Source organism: Scleropages formosus, chromosome 6 (assembly GCF_900964775.1).
Source record: "Scleropages formosus chromosome 6, fSclFor1.1, whole genome shotgun sequence".
Lineage (NCBI taxonomy): Eukaryota > Metazoa > Chordata > Actinopteri > Osteoglossiformes > Osteoglossidae > Scleropages > Scleropages formosus.
In genome coordinates, this window is record NC_041811.1 from 9,077,952 (window position 1) to 9,095,764 (window position 17,813).

Here is a 17,813-nt window from a genome sequence, read left to right on the forward strand (position 1 = left end):
AGCAGTTAAGGAGCCTGCCAGAGGAAATGCTAAGTTGGTTAAAAATTAGTGCAACTGTCCATCTTTAAGGGTCCACTTAGAGGGTAAGGCATTTTTATACCGAAAGCAGAACTCACCTGCATCCCAATGATGGCATAGATGAAGAACAGCATAGCGATCAGCAGGCACACATACGGCAGAGCCTGGGAAGAGAAGACACCACCTTCAGGAATTTCATGGACAGAAACTGGGGAGTCAATGCTGTAGCGGTTCCCAGGCAGCAGAAGGGTTGGAGCTATTTCTAAGAACTATCACACTGCTATTGTACCATTAAGTAGCATCACTTAATGTTGTTTAAACTACTACACACCATACATTGTCTAACTAGATAGAGTTGTCTGTCTACTCTAACTTGCCATTCGATAACAGGATCTGCCAGATAAAGTTTGTTGGCCTGTGGCATCTGCTAGCTAATTTCATTATCAGGCATTAATGAAGCCTATCAAGGAAATATCTATTCTGGTTAGAGTGACACCATTTAGTCATCATGTCACTCAGTCTATTGCGTATTAAATTCTAACAGCTTAGCAATTTAATTCCCATCATTAGCAGCATCACTTAGGGAGAGCCTCTCCTAGGATCAAGAGAAGGCCACCTGCTAACTGGCTATTATGGGGTTATGTAATGTCAGCAATACTGCTCAGGGGTTTGGTTGGATGTGGTGGGAGGCAGGGATGTAGTAATGTGGCTGGGATGCTGTTAGGATCAGTGGAATCAGGTGGAGTATATGAGGTAAATGTGTCTGTGAAATTGATGGTCGTGGTCTGCGGTGACTGGGCCTTTCTGGCTGTACCTGGCTGGATTTGACTCTGTTGTCTGTGCCTGAAGGTAATGATGTGGCTTGTATAACAGTCCTTCTAAGTGAAACTTGAGGGAGCTGACTGTGTATGGCCTGTATGAGGTTGATGGGTGTAGTCTAGTAAGAGCTATGAGATACATTGTGGTACTGGTTGGGTTCAGTTGGTAGGACAGCCCACCTTGAAGGACTGTACAAAGGTCCAGAGGAGGATGCGGATGGTGTAGCCCTGCCGAAGAAGCTTGATGAGCCGTGCAGCCCGGAAAAGCCTCAGGACACTCAGGTTGATCTGCTTGTCCTGTGAGTAAAGGAAGGCAGAACTCCAGCTTCAGTGAATTCCCGACAATGTCCTACGCAACCCATAACACCTTGTTATGCATGGCTCCATTGGAAACGCTTCAGGATAGTGAGAGGAGTGGGGAAACTTTCGGAGATCTATAGCGATCGTGAACTGAGCACCATTACAGAAGATGCAAACTTTCTGGTAAGGGCACTATTCTGAGTTGGCAAAACTTCCAACAAAAACAGCAGCTTCTGACAGCGAGAGATAGAGGAGCGAGAAAGAAAAAAAGAACTGCAGAAGAGGAAAGTGACTTACTGTCGTCTAAAGAAGTTGTTCGGTCAAGGAGGAGGACAGGCCCCAGTCAAGATTGAGCGTTGACATTGAGCAAGGGGGAGCGACAGTGGAAGAGGAGCAGGAAAGAGGAAGCAGAGGAGAAAAACAGTAATGACACATAGCAACAAAATCCCACAGCAGAGAAGCAAAAGCACACCACTGACACCTCCAACATCTCACATACACAAAAGGAAACAGATAAATGCTGAGGTAAAGAGAAGCAGCAAACAGACAAAATAAGACATTATGTTTAACCGCATAACAACACACTGAAGTAGATGTTCTACAAAGGCCAAAACCACTTAAAATGAACCTATCCAGCCATCAGAAAATTTAGTGACTATGGGACTGAGATGGCACTGCCTCCTCGAGCACAGCTCTGCTCAAAGCAGAGGATCCTGTTACTACCAAGCAAATGCTTAACACCTCCTGTGATGGCACAACAGTGTGAAATGGGTGCACACACTGAGGCCACACCCCTCCTCAGACCCAACCTTTCCTTTCTTTGTGGAAACTCGTTCTAGCTCTGCTTTTCTAGAAAACTGTTGAATGGAAAGCTTTTGGGTTCAATTTTCTAAAACCACAGCAGAGCTGTGGTCACAGTTGAATCACCGATTGCCTGTTGGACTTGGATGCTATTGGGAAACCAGGTCTCTTGAGCTTTTCTCATTTCACCAGCTTCTCTTGTACTTCCTTGATCTCTTGTCTATCCTTCCCTGCCCACCTCTGCCCCTTACCCCTCATGTCAGGCTTACTTTGATCTCTGTCACCAAAATGTCCGTGATGCTACCCAAGACAGTCACAAAGTCAAAGACGTTCCAGGAGTCCTTCAGGTAGTTCTGTAACATACAGTACGAGAGCCATCAGCAGTGGTCATGGTAAGCATTCATAAGATGCCCTCAGATCTTTTGAGAAAAGTACATAAAGATCAAGTCATATACCGATGTCGATATAAGATTCATTGGGTACTTAATTCACCAGTTAAGGAGGAACACTTCTCACTACAGCTACTTCTGTCAACATCCTGTTACATAAAGGGGTGATTAATGACAAAAATCATCCACTAGAAAAAAAAGCAACCGTATTGCAAATATACTGAAGAATGCAGGCAGGACTCAGCTTGGTGTTATTTTCTGATAAACAGAATGCGGTAACTGCCCAACCATCTGAGCTCCCCCGTGCAGCGAAGGCGTACAGCTCTCTCAAAATCACCGACATCCCTCAAGCCTTACAGCAATTATAAACCACTGTTACCAAGCAGCAGGCAATTTGTCATTTCTACACCTGATGTCGGGGAAGCTGTTGATGTAGATCAGAGCAGATCATTCATATGTTAAAAGGTTAAGGACTGCACTTACGCAACAAAATAAACAACCATACAAAATGCAGTTTTTTTTCCTGGAATAAAATACTATGCTGCAGGGTTGACCTGTTTTATTAAATATTTGTTTATTCTATTGGTTTATTACTACTGTTAAGTGCAGCTGAGACAATGTCAACTCCTGGTGATCACAGAGTCTATAATGTGCTGTCCTCCGCTTGTGTCCTTAATGTTGAAAGGGGGTGTGTCCATCATCACTGCAATTGCGCCCATCCAGGTGGTTGCTGGTCATCCTCTTCCTATTTTTCATCCAACTTGTCCTAGAATTACTGCACTTCTGAGAACATCTGATCTTCTCTTCAGATGATCTGAGAACATCTGATCTTTGCTTTCAGTGAGAGTTCTGGTTTGATTTGGTGTTTGTTTACTAGACACTTTCATCCTAGGAATTTTACTAAAATTAAACTTTTATTAAAGTTAAATTTTAACCTTTTGTCAGTTCAGACTACATTTCTTTAGATCAACCTATTTATGAAGCAGGATATTTACTGAAAAGACTGATGTTAATGAGCTCACTCAAAGGTACAACACTAGGGCCCCTCGGAGGACTTGAACCAGCATAAACCTTTCAATGAAGAACCTTTGTTTTTCACTGCTTTCTGTCCTGCTGTCCACATAATCAAATCTCTCTTAAGTTCCTGTTAGTGCTGTTATCCTAAACGAACCATACAGGACCCATGGCGACAGAAAACAGGGGAGAAGATGTACAGTCTAATATTTTTCCTCTCCTCCCCAATTTCAGGTGCATATGACCTCAGGGAGGCAACTATGAATGAGTTATGAGCCATCTATGTATGCTTGTGTTGGAAAATTCCTATAATCATCACCAACATCTTCCCACGGGGGATCACTTGTCAGTGATAGAGAGTATGACCTGCAACCAGAAACAGACACTTGCATAAAAAGCACAATGTCAGGATGGTATTTGAAACATGGAGGTACTCACAAGCGGACCAAAGGCGATGATCTTGAGGATGCACTCCAGAGAGAAGAGGGCGGTGAAGACTATGTTTAGGTATTTCAGCATAGCCTCGTAGAAATCAGGGGCACCGTGGAACTGAGGAGAAGGGTAGTGGAGAAGCTGAGTGCAAAGGGGTCAAAAGAGAACCATCCTGCAGATCTGAGCCCTTCCATACCTGCTTCTCTGGTTAGTCTAACTCTCCCCCATTCAGAAAATTGTTTTACAGTCCAACCCACTATGGCCTGTAGTGTGACAGTATTTAAAACTCCACAAGTCAAATATATCTTTCCTGGTTATTGGATTGGGAAGTGGCCTGGTCAAGACCCAAGGTTCTTTCAACACAAGTTCAGGCTATTTTAACCAGCCACCACCAAATAAAACCACTGTCAGGTGATTCCACAGAGTAAGACTGTTTCTTCAGCAGGGGCATGTGTAAAGGGGCGGCACAGGGTGGCACCGCCCCCCCGAAATGTGATTGACCCTCCCTGATGCCCCCCCATGGTGCCCAGTACACTACTGTCAATCTGACAATGCTCAACACCATTGGATCAGAACACTGTCAATCGCTGCCTGATTTACAATGCGGAATCAGAGTACTACATTCTTCAAACAGGAGGAGAAACACGACTCGACCACAGACCATGTCTCTGTTCACGGTATGAACACACTCAGTTATATATTTTGAAATATGTGGAATAGGGTGTTGTCATTCTCTGCAGCAATAATATGCATACGTAAACCCCAGATAACAGCAACAGTACTGGAGCTCGATTGCCCTAGTAAAGACGACCCCAAAAGCTCCAAACGGCTTCAAAAGCTCCAAAGAGTCCCATTATAGTATGCAGGTTGCTTAGCTAACATCCCGCTACCCTCCTCCCCCCACCCATCCACAGGCCCCCCTGACTGGTTCTTGTTCCCCTCTGTGCCACCTCATTTAAAAAATCCTGGAATCGGCCCTGCTCTTCAGTGCCTCCTGTACTGCTTTCTACCTGAAGTTCCATCTATGGCTGAAAAGGTGCCGATTTCTGCTGACCTTCATCATGAGCACCACAGTGTTGAGGGCAATCATGGTCAAGATGGAGTACTCAAAGGGTGTTGACACCACAAACTTCCACATCTTGTACTGGAAAGACTGCTTGTTCTCAGGCATGTAGCGTGTGAGGGGCTTGGCATTGATGGCAAAGTCAATGCAAGCCCTCTGCAAAAAAGAAAAAGAAAAATGGAAGTCATTTTGAAGCGAGGTTGTTAAATCTTGGGATGTTAAACACTTCAACAGCACAGCTGACAACAATGCACTGTTCATCTGAAAAGGAAGACTCTTGGGCCGCACCTCATTCTTTTCTAGACTGCACTCAGACATTGCCTTGTCCCCTTGCTCCTGGAAGGTAATGATAATTAAGGCCACAAAGATGTTGACAAAGAAGAATGGGAAGACCACGAAGTAGACCACGTAGAAGATGGACGTCTCCATACGGAAGCCGGGACTGGGGCCCTGGTCTTCGTAGGTGGCATCCACTGAGTGCTTGAGCACCCTGAAGAAGATGAGCAGAGGGATGGACAAAGGAGAGGAGGAAAATACAGTTGAGATCTATTACTGAAATTCTTTTAAACAAGTTAATTGCTGAAGTCTAACAGCAGAAAAAAGTGAACTTGGTAAACTCATTTACATAACAGCAATCTAGCCTGTTTATACAAACATTTGGAAACCGTTGAGTTTCAACTCCTGATCCAAACCCTGTCAGATGTTCGAGAAGCACAATCGAGAGTGAGAAAAACAGCGGCGGAACAAGCAGTTACAAAGTGAAGTGACAGTACTATGTCGCCGGTGATCAGGGGTTGTGCAAGAGGCAGGTGATGCACACGACCAACCCAACAGCCTTTGAGAGCACCCGGGAAACCCATGGGCCATGTTGCTTACACACACTCTCATTGAACTTCGCTACTGTTGAATCAGCGTAACTCTATGTCTACCAGGAAGGATAAAATTTGACATTCAGATCTGAAGTAAAGTGCTTTAATACAGCTGGCTAGAAGTGATGCTCGGTTCAGTGTTTTCCTGGCATTTCAATAAGGACACTCAATTACGTTTAATCAAGTTACATAAGCGAGGGGGCCGTGGATAGATACAGTGCGTCTACCTGGTAATTAACGACCACGTCGGCCACTTTGCATACAAATGCGCTCAGCAGCAGACAGGGGTGCTTCTCGCGTGCGGTAATTCGCTCAAGGCGGATCACACCGTAACAAGTTTCATCGCCAGCTGCCGGAGCACAGAGTCTGCTTTCCACAGATTGCTTTTGCTGAGAAACCGGTTCCATTGTAGATGCTGTCCAGGGTGGTGATTTTTAAAAATGTTTTTGTGGAATTAGATGAGAAGTAGCCAGCGTAAATAATGACGAATCCTGCAAAATCGACACGGGAGCCTCTGCTTGGCATAACAGTGCAAGTTTCTGAATTTAGCTGCAGTGACAGGAGACGCAGAGGACAGGAGGGTTAGGTTGGGGCCACGTCACACCTCGTTTCTCATGGAGTCGATAGTGACTACATGACAACATCTGTATAATACCTGCAAGGGAATCTGATTGTTTACGAAGCGCTGACTTGTAAACACATGAGCAGAGCTGCGACCGGAAATATGTTCATAATTTATTTTGTTTGCGCATCACTTTTACCGTTAGGTCTTAATCAATAAAAGGTTTATAATATAAATGCTCTTTGATTTATTTACAGGTTAGGTTCTGTTAAAACCTTGAATATAACTATAATTTAAAAAAAAGACGTTTTAATACTTCTATTAATTTTGAGTTGCATTAATACTATAGTAATTTTTAAAAGATGAAAATAAAAAAGTGTGTTTCTGGGCTCACTGAAACATTTGATAAGACGTTGTGTGAATACGCAGCTCACATTGGCCAGCCCTCGCCGGTAGAGACCGTGAAGAGGGTGAGGAAGGCCCACAGCACGTTGTCATAGTGGAAGTCGTACTTCTTCCACTCGCGTGGCTGCGCGGCCACATCCTGACGGTCGTAGTCCAAGAACTGACCTCTGGCAGGACGAAGGTGGTAGGGGTGGGAAAGAAGGGATAGAAAACAGATAAAATAAAACACAGAGATGGCATCTCCTGACAGTCTTTGACTTCTCAGGAAATCGATAATGAAGCCCAATTATTCAACGGGGGTTACAGCCTCCTGTCTCTTGTTTCACTGACTTTGATGTGAGATGTTTTTAAATGAGACCACGTGCACCTAAGACACACAGTTGTGCAAACTCAACCCTGCTGTCAATAAACCTAAGATCGGATGTGCTACAGAGACCACGAGGAGCTGTAAACAAAAAAAAAACTACACAGCTGGCAAGATAAAGCTGAGCTTTAAACCTGAACATCTCGAATGCTACACCCGTGTAGGTACACCCGTAAACCTGAACTGCTGGGATTGTAAATTATAAAGCTGGGGCAGTAAACCTGTGCAGCCGCAAGTGTGAATCTGTGCCAATGAGATCAAAAATCCACCTGGGCGGTATTGTGAACCTGCGGAGCCTGGGAGCATACTTCTGCGTACCTGCAGTCCTTCTCCAGGGTTTTGGACTCGTCGGTGCAGTAGAAGAACTTTCCCTTGAAGAGCTGCACGGCGATAACGGCAAAGATGAACATGAAGAGGATGTAGACGATGAGTATGTTGAGCACATTCTTCAGGGAGTTCACGACGCAGTCGAAGACGGCCTGCGGTCACACAGTGGTATTAGACGCACGCGGACGGGCCCCTTATTTGCACACACTAACTAGCATAAAGTGTGTCCTTCATCCTGTACAAACACGTAAAGCGTGTTGTGAGGAGTACAGAGGACAAAATCCTGTCAAGCATTTCATCCACCCACCGTTCATTTCTTTAATTGCTAAGCAAGATGTTGTTATGCACAAATAATCATATATGTCTAGAATATTATTTGTTCCCTTTAATACAGTAGGATGTTTACTCATCTAATTCAGTTGTTTCTCAATGGAAGAGCATCAGTGCAATTTTTCCTAAGGGAATGTATTGTACTTTGGCACATTGTTCATCTAAGAGAGGCTGAATGTCACAACTAAGAGAATGAAAATAATTGCAATTATGAAAAACTGAAAATGAATGTAGGCGTGCAGATAGCTGACATGCTGAGGTCAAATTTGTGTAACAAAGCAAAAACCTCCTGAGTTGAGAGAATAACCCTTGATCTGCACACGTTGTGGGCTCTTGCTAGTTGAAGCACTAGATCACGTAATATTTTTAATATTCAAAAAGCAGATACATGTTGAACGAGAGGTTTTCATGACACCTTAAGTTTTGGCAGACGTTTGATGGTCTTCAGAGGTCGCAGGACTCGCAGCACTCTGAGAGACTTGATGGTATTGATATCCTTCCCTTTTGTCCCCCTAGGAAAACATGCTGAAAGTTAGTCTCCCTCACGCACATCTACACACACAAAGTACCCTCCTGAGCGCATGCTAATTTGCAGAGGTCATGTAATACCAAGTTACATGGACCAGCTGGGCATCATTATTACATGGACCAACTGGATGCTATTTCACAGTCTAGACATGCAGGTGGGTCAAGGCATCATTTTAAAAAAAACAAACACCCTAATTGGAAGTTCAACAGCTGACAGGTCAACGGGTATTGCGACTTTTTGCAGAATGACACACGGGAGTAGGCACAGACACAAAGAACCTCCCAAGCTGTTTCTTTGGAGTAACCACTGTTCTTTCAGCACCTCTGTTATAACCACTGACGTTTAGCATCCATATGAAGCCACAAAGTACGACTATTGATGAAAGAACAGAAGGAGAACTGAAACTCTGCAATGATACCAATCAATGGTGACGCGAAAAATCAGAAACTAAACGTTCATTTAATCAGGTGCAGCAGGAAATTTACGACGGTCAAAGAGCTCCATCCCAAGTCTTTCACAAACTTTCTTTTAAATCAGAATTGTTCCTTAGAAAGGCTGAAACATGGTCCATACATTTCAACTCAGCTCCAGCTATCTACAGACAGACAAACACTCTGCTTGAACAGAATTCCACGTGAGTACTAAATCATACATCTCAGGCAGTTAAAATTTCAATTACAGGAACAGTTCCGAGATTAAACTATTCTCTAGACCTTCAACAAAGACGAATGCAGCAGCTCAACTTTATTGACCTGTAAGAACTGTCAAATCAGATATGAAATCACCTATAAAGTTCTGTAGCTTTGTTGGAAAAGAAAGCCAGACGGATGTGATACAAAAAGAAATTCTCCCTTGGCAGCACTTCCAAAGCCAGCGGGTGCTTTTTAAAATATCTGGGGAGTCCATTCGTCCTCCAGCAAGAGCAATCTATATCAGTATGGAAGGAATCGTGGCTGCAAAGCGGAGATAGGATTCAAATGAATCGCCGTGTGCCCTGTAACAACAGCCATGCAGTACGGCGGTTGCTCTGGCAGCTCTAACCCCACAAACACCATCAAGGCCTCTCCACTTCCATAAGACCCTTGCGCGAAGTTGGACAAACCCTCCAGGTGTGTTCCCGTAGTGGTCTGGGGGATCAGACCCAGGTAGTATGAACACTGGTGGTTACTCTCTACCCCATCCGGGGCCCCACTCCGTGACACTGACATGCAACATCCATGCTTCAATGTCGTGTTAGTCTCGGCATGCTTGCACGGTGAGTGGAAAAGTTCCGAAAAATGTGCACCCGTCAGAAGGGAAGAAACAAGCATCCAACTTTCTGATAGCTTTCAACAGCCATTTTTGCAGAGCAGGGAAGTGAGGGCCAACAGGTTGAGAGTAGGGCTTTGTGTTGACTGCAGTGGAAGAAGGCTACTCCTGATTTTTGAGGCTCCAGTGTAGGACCAGTTGTACTTGTTTAACAACGTCCTGGGTAGAATCTGTTCTCGTGTGTGTGTGTGTGTGTGTGTGTGTGTGGTGGTGTATTTGAACCAATGAGAAGAAGCTCTTCATATGGCTGAGAACTCTCTGTTGACGGGCTGCAGGCTCTCAAGTCTTCCACACTGAAAGGGTAGAAGAGTGCACTGATGGGTTCTTGGCCCAAGGGGAGAACCATCCCAAGCAGATCCACTCAGTTCTCATATCTTGAGGAGAGCTTTGCTCACTTTTTCTGCAACCTTCTGCTCTGAAATAACTGAGCTGTGTTTTCACCCTCCAGCAAATCTCTTATCTTTCGGGACCATTTTTAACCTGATTAACCTGGACAAATATTTGTGCTTCTTACAGTCAGAAAGCTGGAGATCAACAGGAAATTGAGAGGCATATTCTGATACTGAAATATCTGTACTTAACCTTTAAAAAAATTAAATTCACTCTTTCTTCTCGTCAGTCTCTCGGAAACGTTTACATCTCCACACCTATACATGCTGCAGAGAGCAATGAGAACTTATATTAAAGAATTACCTGGGTCTCATATCAAACATATCAGGTAAATATTACAAAAAATCTCTTTCTGGGAAACAAAGGCCTTGGAAACATGTAAAAGAAAAAAAAACTGTCTAACATGTATTTTGCCTCAGTATATAAGTGAATTTCCACTAAATAATGATTTCTATCTTTGCTGGCACCACTTTTGCATGGACTAAATCTGGTCTTTGTTACAGATACTCCTTACAGTGGCCCATTACAACACATTATAATATACTCTAAAGCCCAGGATGTGTGGACAGCCACCGGACCCCCAGAGGTGTATTTTTATCTCACACTTCTTTGGGTTGGGAGTTTTTTGTTTTCCTCTCCTCAGTTGCTTTTATATACTGTCTGCAAAGCACTAACTTTGTCTCTTGGTTCTTCGTCATCACTCCGATATTGCTTGTGCTCAGCTGTTCGGTGCTCTGTGTCACTCCAACGACATGGACGCTTCATAAATTTAAACTGACCTGAATTCAAAGTTTTTTCCAGCAAGTGCATCCCCAGTGTTTTAGCAATATACAAAGAGAATTTCACGTCGAAACTCATCATTTAAGATCATTGTCCTATAAGCAGTAAAGCATTAATAGTTCTCTGTTTATTGTTGTAATCTGATTTATTTGCTCTCTTTTCTCCTGTCCTGCACTTTGGGAGGAATTAGTCAAATTCATTTCCTGTAGATCTCCCATAGTAAGCCATGTGTGCCGCTCCTTAGCCTGGAAACATTGCGCAGGACTCACATAGGCAAGTGGGGGATGGATGTAGGGTTTACACTTCAATTACAGGTGTCAGATAAGCCCAATAAAAGGAGAGCTTTTCACTGCTGAGAATGAGAAGCCAGCCTTCAAGGGGACCCATTCCATTAAAAATCTTTCACTACCAAATGTTAGTTTTACGATGCCAACAAATCCAAGTGTTTCCATCTGTTCTGAAAGCTTCGGAATGACTGCTGTTGGTCTTAAACCTCCCGTCAATAGTACATCTCTATCACAAGACTGCAACTGATCACCATGTGATCTTGGGACCACACGGCATCTTTTTGAAAGCTATCAGGGTGACATTTCAGGGGTTCTGACTTCGAGGAGATGTCAGTTCACTGGGACGAGCACTAGGGCATTATCCTGGCCTAAGCAGGATAGAACAGAGGGGTAAGAGGGTTCAGTTTCAAGGAAAGGGGCCAAAGAATAAAGGGATGGGCCCCACCTGGTGACACTTTGTTGAGATCTAATGAAGGAGAGCAATGGTTGAGAGCAAAAACAAGTACATAAGTAGTTATGACAGATCTTTTCTCAATCAAAAGTAACATTTATGAATTTGCAAATGGGGAGAAACATTTACTGACTGTAACACATAAACCGCTAATGACTGTAGAACAAGTGTTAAAGAAAATGTTATTACAACAAAACACAGCACAAACAACGGTGACAATGGTGTCAACGATCTTCTGATGTGGAGGCTAACTAGTCTTTGGCACAAGGAGAGATGTGCGTTATGACAACGATGTGTCACACGGCATCTGAACCTCGCAACCAAATGGGTCTCATCAACGAGTCCCACACTGTTTGTAATGGTCAATGCTACAAGCAGTCAGGGTACAACTGAAGGTCAAGAAGTTCCAAAATGGACGGATGACAGGTGTGACGGACAGGTGAGCAGGAGGACAGAGGCGTGAAGATGAAATTGAGAAGAAAACAAGGTCATGAAGCCAGAGTGTGGACACTGCTGGCTCGTGCGCATACTCACATACAAACACATATACAAATGAGAACACATATGGAGTGATGGTGAAAGACAGGCAATAAAGTAGGTGTTGTGAAGCATTACCCCATGAAGCTCCTGAAAGGCATCCCAGACACAGGAAGACAAAGGAAGAGTTAGAGTCAGCAAGACACAAGAGCTCAGCAAACAGTGACACCAGCTTGAGAGAGAGACGGGGAGAGAGAGACTCCAAAAGAGACAGATATGGTTAAGGTCTTAGTGCACGTGGGCCAGTCTCTTGGAGGACATCCCCTAATAAGAACACAATAGGAGTGGGTGGTCAAGATCAGACAACTAAAAAGCCATGTGTTTGAATCTTCCACGCTCTACTGTGCCGAAAACAGACAGTACACGGCATTACACACACAGAGTGAAATTCACATCGACGATTCCTTCCTCTTCCAATGCCTTGCGGCGAAGAACCGCATGAAAAACCATGGAAAACAACACCATTTGAGTCTGTAGCCGCTGGTGTCAGTAGCTGTTCGATAACATTCGGCGAAAGTTGAGGGTTGGCAGGCCACTTGGAGCTCATATCTACAGCTGTGACTTCAATATATGCATGATAGGAAGCAGAAATATTAAAAGACATATATCAGTGTATGGTGGGAGAGGCCGAGCAGCATTATAAAGACTATATTTTATTGTGCGGGTAATATATTAATGGAAGTACCTCACATAACTGTTAGAATTATTGGGGGGGAGGTTCTTGCATTAGTTAAATAAGAGAGATTGCACACTTCAGCTGATGAGAAGGCCTTTAAACATCTCAGGAAGACAGGAATAGCATGAAGACAATAACTGCCTTCCTAAAGCTCCAGGCATTGGTGTTGCTGGCATATTAGTGGTTCATTACCACTTTGCACTTATTTTTCATCTTACTCCAGGGACAAGCGGAGACCGCTGGTGCCTTTTGCTTCGTTATTCTCTTGTGTGGCAGAACCGGCACTGAAGAGGCCTCATAGCCACCGTGGAAGGGGATCTTCCAGTTCAGCTGTGGAGAATATCCTTGGGTTACTCTCACTTACGAGCAGGCGAAGGCCACCAGGGCGCCGCTGACCACGATGAAGTCCAGAATGTTCCACAGATCCCGGAAGTAGGAGCCAGGATGAAGCAGCAAGCCCAAGTCAATCATCTTGAAGGGCAGAGAAAAGCCTGGGGGGTTAGAACTGAGGCTTTCTGTACATTTTGTGAAACAAGACAAAAACCTAGCAGTGCTGACTTCACATCTGTTACAGGCTCAAAAGATACTTGTACAAAGAGTAACTTTCACTGAAACAATTGCAGTCAGACAGCTTGACCATCTGAACAGCAAGCTCCTTGTGCAAACTCAAAATTAGGTCACTTGATCCATTCCTACTCCAGAACACCAACGTTTTGGTGACCTGCCATAGATCACCCTTTCTTTACTCTACAAAGCAATGGAGAGCAGCGCTCTGAAGGTCTGTACCTCTCAGCAATCTGGATTGGAGATCACTGCTCCAGAATGAAAGAACCGATAACAGGGACTGCAGGGGGTATTGTGGTTAGAGCTGTCGCTAAACCCCACCTTCTGCTGTAGTACCCTTGACCAAGGTACTTATCCTGAATTGACTCACATTGACTGACTAAAACCGGGTCGCAGCAAGCTGGAGCCTAACCCGGCAACACAGGGCGCAAGGCTGGAGGGGGGGACGGACAAACCCAGGTTGGGGTTCGAGTCCGTCGCAAGGCACCCCAAGCCGGACTCAAACCCCAGACCCACCAGAGAGCAGGACCCGACCAAACGCACTACGCCGCCACGCCCCGTACCCTGAATGGATGCGGTAAAAATTAAAGTACACTTAGGACAGCACAACTGTGAGCATTATCCTAAGTATACTTTAATTCAGCATTTTCAGCGGATCCAGCACCTGCTGTGTTTCCTTGGCAGATGCGGTGATCACGTATCATTTTCCCAATTACAGTAAAAATTACCCAAAAAAGGTATATCATTCTAAGGAGCTTATTGCACCAATCTCACTGTGTATGTCTCCTTGGACAAAGTACTAGGTAAATAAATAATAATATGGCACTGGCATTCAGCCTTCTTTGCTTGCCTAGACTGAGGAGAAGTTAAAATGTTTCCCGAAACCTGGTATACGCAAAAGATGGGTGGTTTTGGCACAAGTCTAAGGCATGAGCTTGACCGGGATGTTTGTTCTCCAGTTCTGGAAGTGTAAAGTGAAATATCAGGTTGACCGATATGACAGAAATGGAAGTGACGCAGGGTGAAAAAAAATAAGGCGAAGTCTCTCTGCTCTATGAATCGTGCTTCACAAGTGGGGACAGTGGGAAAAATGTCTGATTTCATCACGGCTCAGGGAGCCGGTGAGCGGCGCGGGAAGAAACGCAAGCCCTCCGGCGCACCGGAACATTTCAGGGGAAACGTTTTGAAAACAGACTGCAATACGACCCATCCTTCAGCCGCGCTATCTGCAAACGAAGCACACGGTACACTTCCGAAAACAGACAAGCAAAACGGCCTCATGCATTTTTATACAGCAGCCAAAGAAAAAAAAAAAAATTTTTTTTCAAAGGGTCCAGGGGCAGATTTCCAACACACATGGCAACAGAGCTCCTCATGGCTAAGAAAGGGGAACTGTTCCTGCACGCTGTACCGTTTCATTGCGTTTTCCAGCTGTGTGATTTATCACTCGGATTGATTTGCGTCAGCCTCCACCAAGCTAGTAAAGAGCCACTTAATGTCTGTAATTACAAATAAAACAGACAAAAGAAGTCGACAAGACTCTGAAACTGGTCCAGATGTGTGTGAACGGAAAGAGCTGCTTAGGATAAAGGCCTCTGTTGAGAAAATTAATGATGCCAATCATAATAATGCACGGATGTATGAAAAAAAGAGAGGAACTGCTCCTAATTACCATTTTTAAATTTTGACATATTGGGACAACTTTGAACAACAGGCACAATGGGATCCTTACCTTAATCACCATCTCAAATGTGAACACACCTGTGAACACGTAGTCTAAGTACTTGAGGACCTGGGAGGAAATAACAAAAGAATATTTTTGTGAAGGATGTGAGGTTTGATCCTTTGAGGATGATCTTTGGTTTGTTTCCATATTATTATTTTCCCCAAACGGTTTTTCCCAAACTACTATCCTATTTATTATTGTTCCTATACTCATTAACCTATGTTGGTATAACAGCTCTTAATTTCAGACCCTGGAGAGAGGGGAATAGAGAGAGAGAGAGAGAGAGAGAGAGAGAGAGAGAGAGAGAGAGAGAGAGAGAGAGAGAGAGAGAGACAGAGACACCTGGCTCTGACGGCTGATTGGTCAATCAGTGCATCTGTCACAGAAGTAGGCGGTACTCACGTTGTTGCGAGGGGCGTTGGCCTGTACAGGGTCCTCGGCGGCCAGGGCAATGCTGCTCATGGTGATGACTATCAAAATGCACATCTCGAAGTATCGCAGGGTCACAATGTAGTGGCAGAGGCGACGCACCCTGGGGTTCAGCGAGAAGGAAAACCATGTAATTGGCATGTGGCTAAACTTCAGAAACCGCATTTAGGGTTTCCATTTCCTCAATGCTTGCAGGCCTCCTCCTAAACCCCCAAATCAGTGAGTGCATCATATCATAGGGTGAAGGAGCTGGATTTGCAACCAAGAGATTTCCAGGTCCTTTTCAAGGACGGCGCTGTTGCTACACTATAAAAAGCGTAGTGTACATCACACTGCCCCACCATTCCGTACGGCACACTCACGGGTTGTTTGGACCAAAGACGAACATGGAGCTGTAGGGCAGGGCTTTCTGGGGGCTGTCTTTGGTCTCGTCCTCAAGGATTTTTTTCTCTTCATTTGTTTGGAGGGTGTCGCTCTCGACCTTGTTCACTGATGGGGAGGAGTAGAAAAATGGGAGGACACAGGCCTGTTGCTAATGTAATCATGTACATGTGCCCACATCATAGAGGCATCTTATATGTGTCAGTGACAACGCATTGATTTAAAAAAATAACATAAAATAAAATAAAATAAAATTGAATGCTTTTTGCATGATTCCCAGCGCTTGAACTCCCATGAGTTTCACGTCATGGCAAACGCAACGCTGCCAAGCGAAGCAGCCACATCAGAGATTCCCGCATTTAACACCCAGAGAAATGGACCGACTCCCATTATGAAGATCCAATGCACAGCTCTCCCCCTGACTGTGTGGGATTTCTCTGGCTCCTCCAACCTCCTCCCACAGCCCAAAGTCTGTCATGGTGACTTGACTGTGCTACGCTGCCAAACCCCGCGATTGTTTCCTGCAACGTGTCGGATCCATTTACCACAAAACTTAAAAAGTAGAGTCATATAACACAGAGCCTACGGTAATGGATAAAAAGAAACATCGGTGCTGAGTATGGAGTGCACTTGCTCCTCAAGACAGGGGTGGGGGGACAGGCAGTCCCGCACTGGTACTGACTGGGTATGATGGTGGTCTCCCCTGGAGGTACGGTCACGGTGACGGGGATGTGGACTGCGATCTGGCCCGTCCGCATGATGTTCTTCTGGTTGTCTGTATCCTCCTGCTTCTCTCTGTGGGGCGGCTGCGAGCTGGCGGGTGCTGCCTCCGCTTCTTTGTCCACATGTCTCTCCCTGCAAGGCCAAAGGCGAGAAAGACAAGCACGAGTTCTACTCCGGGGATTCATCACATGAAACCTGTTCTCCTACGGTCCTGAGGGGTAACAGCTTCTGCCGCCCGATCTCCAAGAGAACACAAAGCTCAACATCTGACAGATCGTTGCGTCCCCAGAGTCAAATCCGATTCTGCGCACAACAGGGGGGCGCATGTCATCTGAGCTCTGCGGGACAGGACCGCTAAGCAGCAACTCAGAGAAATGTAAGTGTCATATCCTACCCATTTTTCCTTCCTGTTACCGAGACTGCAGGTCCCCTCCAGTCCCGGAGTTAGCCCTACCTGTGCCGATGCACTCTGTCTCCATTCTCTCTGCACTCCTCCGTGTCCATGGTGGACTGGGCCTTGCTGCGCACATGGTGCCTCCTCCGCTCCCGCTCCACCTCGCCCTCCCCATGAGGCTCTCGGTGCTCTCCCTTCCCACCATTGCCGAGTACGTTGTTGCCCTCCTTGGGTGGGTGATGGGCGTGGTGTCGGCGGTGCTCCCTCTCTCCAGCCCCGGCCCGGTCCCTGCTGCGGCTGTGGTGGGCGTGACGACGGCCGTCCCTGCTGTCACCGACCTCTCCGCCGACATCGGCCTCATCGGTGAGCCGCTCGTGCCGCCTGTGGTGTTTGCGGGGGTTGGGTGGGGGCTCCGCCGGCGTCCCCCACTCGGTCTCTGCCTTGGGCCCGTCTCCGTTGCTGCTGCTGCTGTTCCCACTCCCGCCATCACGTGCCTCCACCACCAGGGGGCGCTCAAGGTGGGTATTCATGTTGGGCTGGATGTGCAGAGCGGAGGACAAGCGGCGACGTTCCTCGGGGTCCAGCTCGCTGTACAGCGCCTCGTTGCTGGCACGCATGTTGTGTCTGCGTAGCTGTGTTGTTCGCTGCTCCCACACCGACATCATCCTCAACGACTTCTGCTGCTCCTTGCTGGGGGAGGTACAGAGCAGGGGTCATGCATGAGGTCGCACTGAACGGGGACACTTTTTAATCACACATCACGTGCTCACTTTGCATAGTTCAGAAGATATGGCATGGAAGAAACTGTGGTAACATCCATATTTTGACCACCTTCTACTGTTAGCCCTCTGACCTGCCCAACTCCTCTAAAACACGAAATGAGAAATAAATTTTGCATTATTAATAATCCCAGCGCAGCACTTTCTCAATAATTTAAAAATATTTT

General features: G+C 45.6%; 1 protein-coding gene across 1 annotated transcript in view; it reads right to left on the reverse strand.

Moving 5' to 3' along the window:
* LOC108922594 (voltage-dependent N-type calcium channel subunit alpha-1B-like) overlaps nucleotides 1-17,813 on the reverse strand; it is an 89,140-nt gene that overhangs the window by 21,506 nt on the left and 49,821 nt on the right. Inside the window, exons 17-34 of the mRNA XM_029252826.1 lie at nucleotides 16,928-17,557; nucleotides 16,433-16,605; nucleotides 15,732-15,858; nucleotides 15,343-15,472; nucleotides 14,947-15,006; nucleotides 13,015-13,121; nucleotides 12,053-12,064; nucleotides 11,432-11,452; nucleotides 8,108-8,204; nucleotides 7,354-7,514; nucleotides 6,701-6,838; nucleotides 5,124-5,325; nucleotides 4,827-4,991; nucleotides 3,779-3,889; nucleotides 2,207-2,290; nucleotides 1,434-1,439; nucleotides 1,017-1,133; nucleotides 117-182 (exon numbers count right to left, since the gene is read on the reverse strand). Coding sequence (XP_029108659.1) covers nucleotides 117-182; nucleotides 1,017-1,133; nucleotides 1,434-1,439; nucleotides 2,207-2,290; nucleotides 3,779-3,889; nucleotides 4,827-4,991; nucleotides 5,124-5,325; nucleotides 6,701-6,838; nucleotides 7,354-7,514; nucleotides 8,108-8,204; nucleotides 11,432-11,452; nucleotides 12,053-12,064; nucleotides 13,015-13,121; nucleotides 14,947-15,006; nucleotides 15,343-15,472; nucleotides 15,732-15,858; nucleotides 16,433-16,605; nucleotides 16,928-17,557 — 2,407 coding nt within the window. The remainder of the gene's footprint in view (nucleotides 1-116; nucleotides 183-1,016; nucleotides 1,134-1,433; nucleotides 1,440-2,206; nucleotides 2,291-3,778; nucleotides 3,890-4,826; nucleotides 4,992-5,123; nucleotides 5,326-6,700; nucleotides 6,839-7,353; nucleotides 7,515-8,107; nucleotides 8,205-11,431; nucleotides 11,453-12,052; nucleotides 12,065-13,014; nucleotides 13,122-14,946; nucleotides 15,007-15,342; nucleotides 15,473-15,731; nucleotides 15,859-16,432; nucleotides 16,606-16,927; nucleotides 17,558-17,813) is intronic.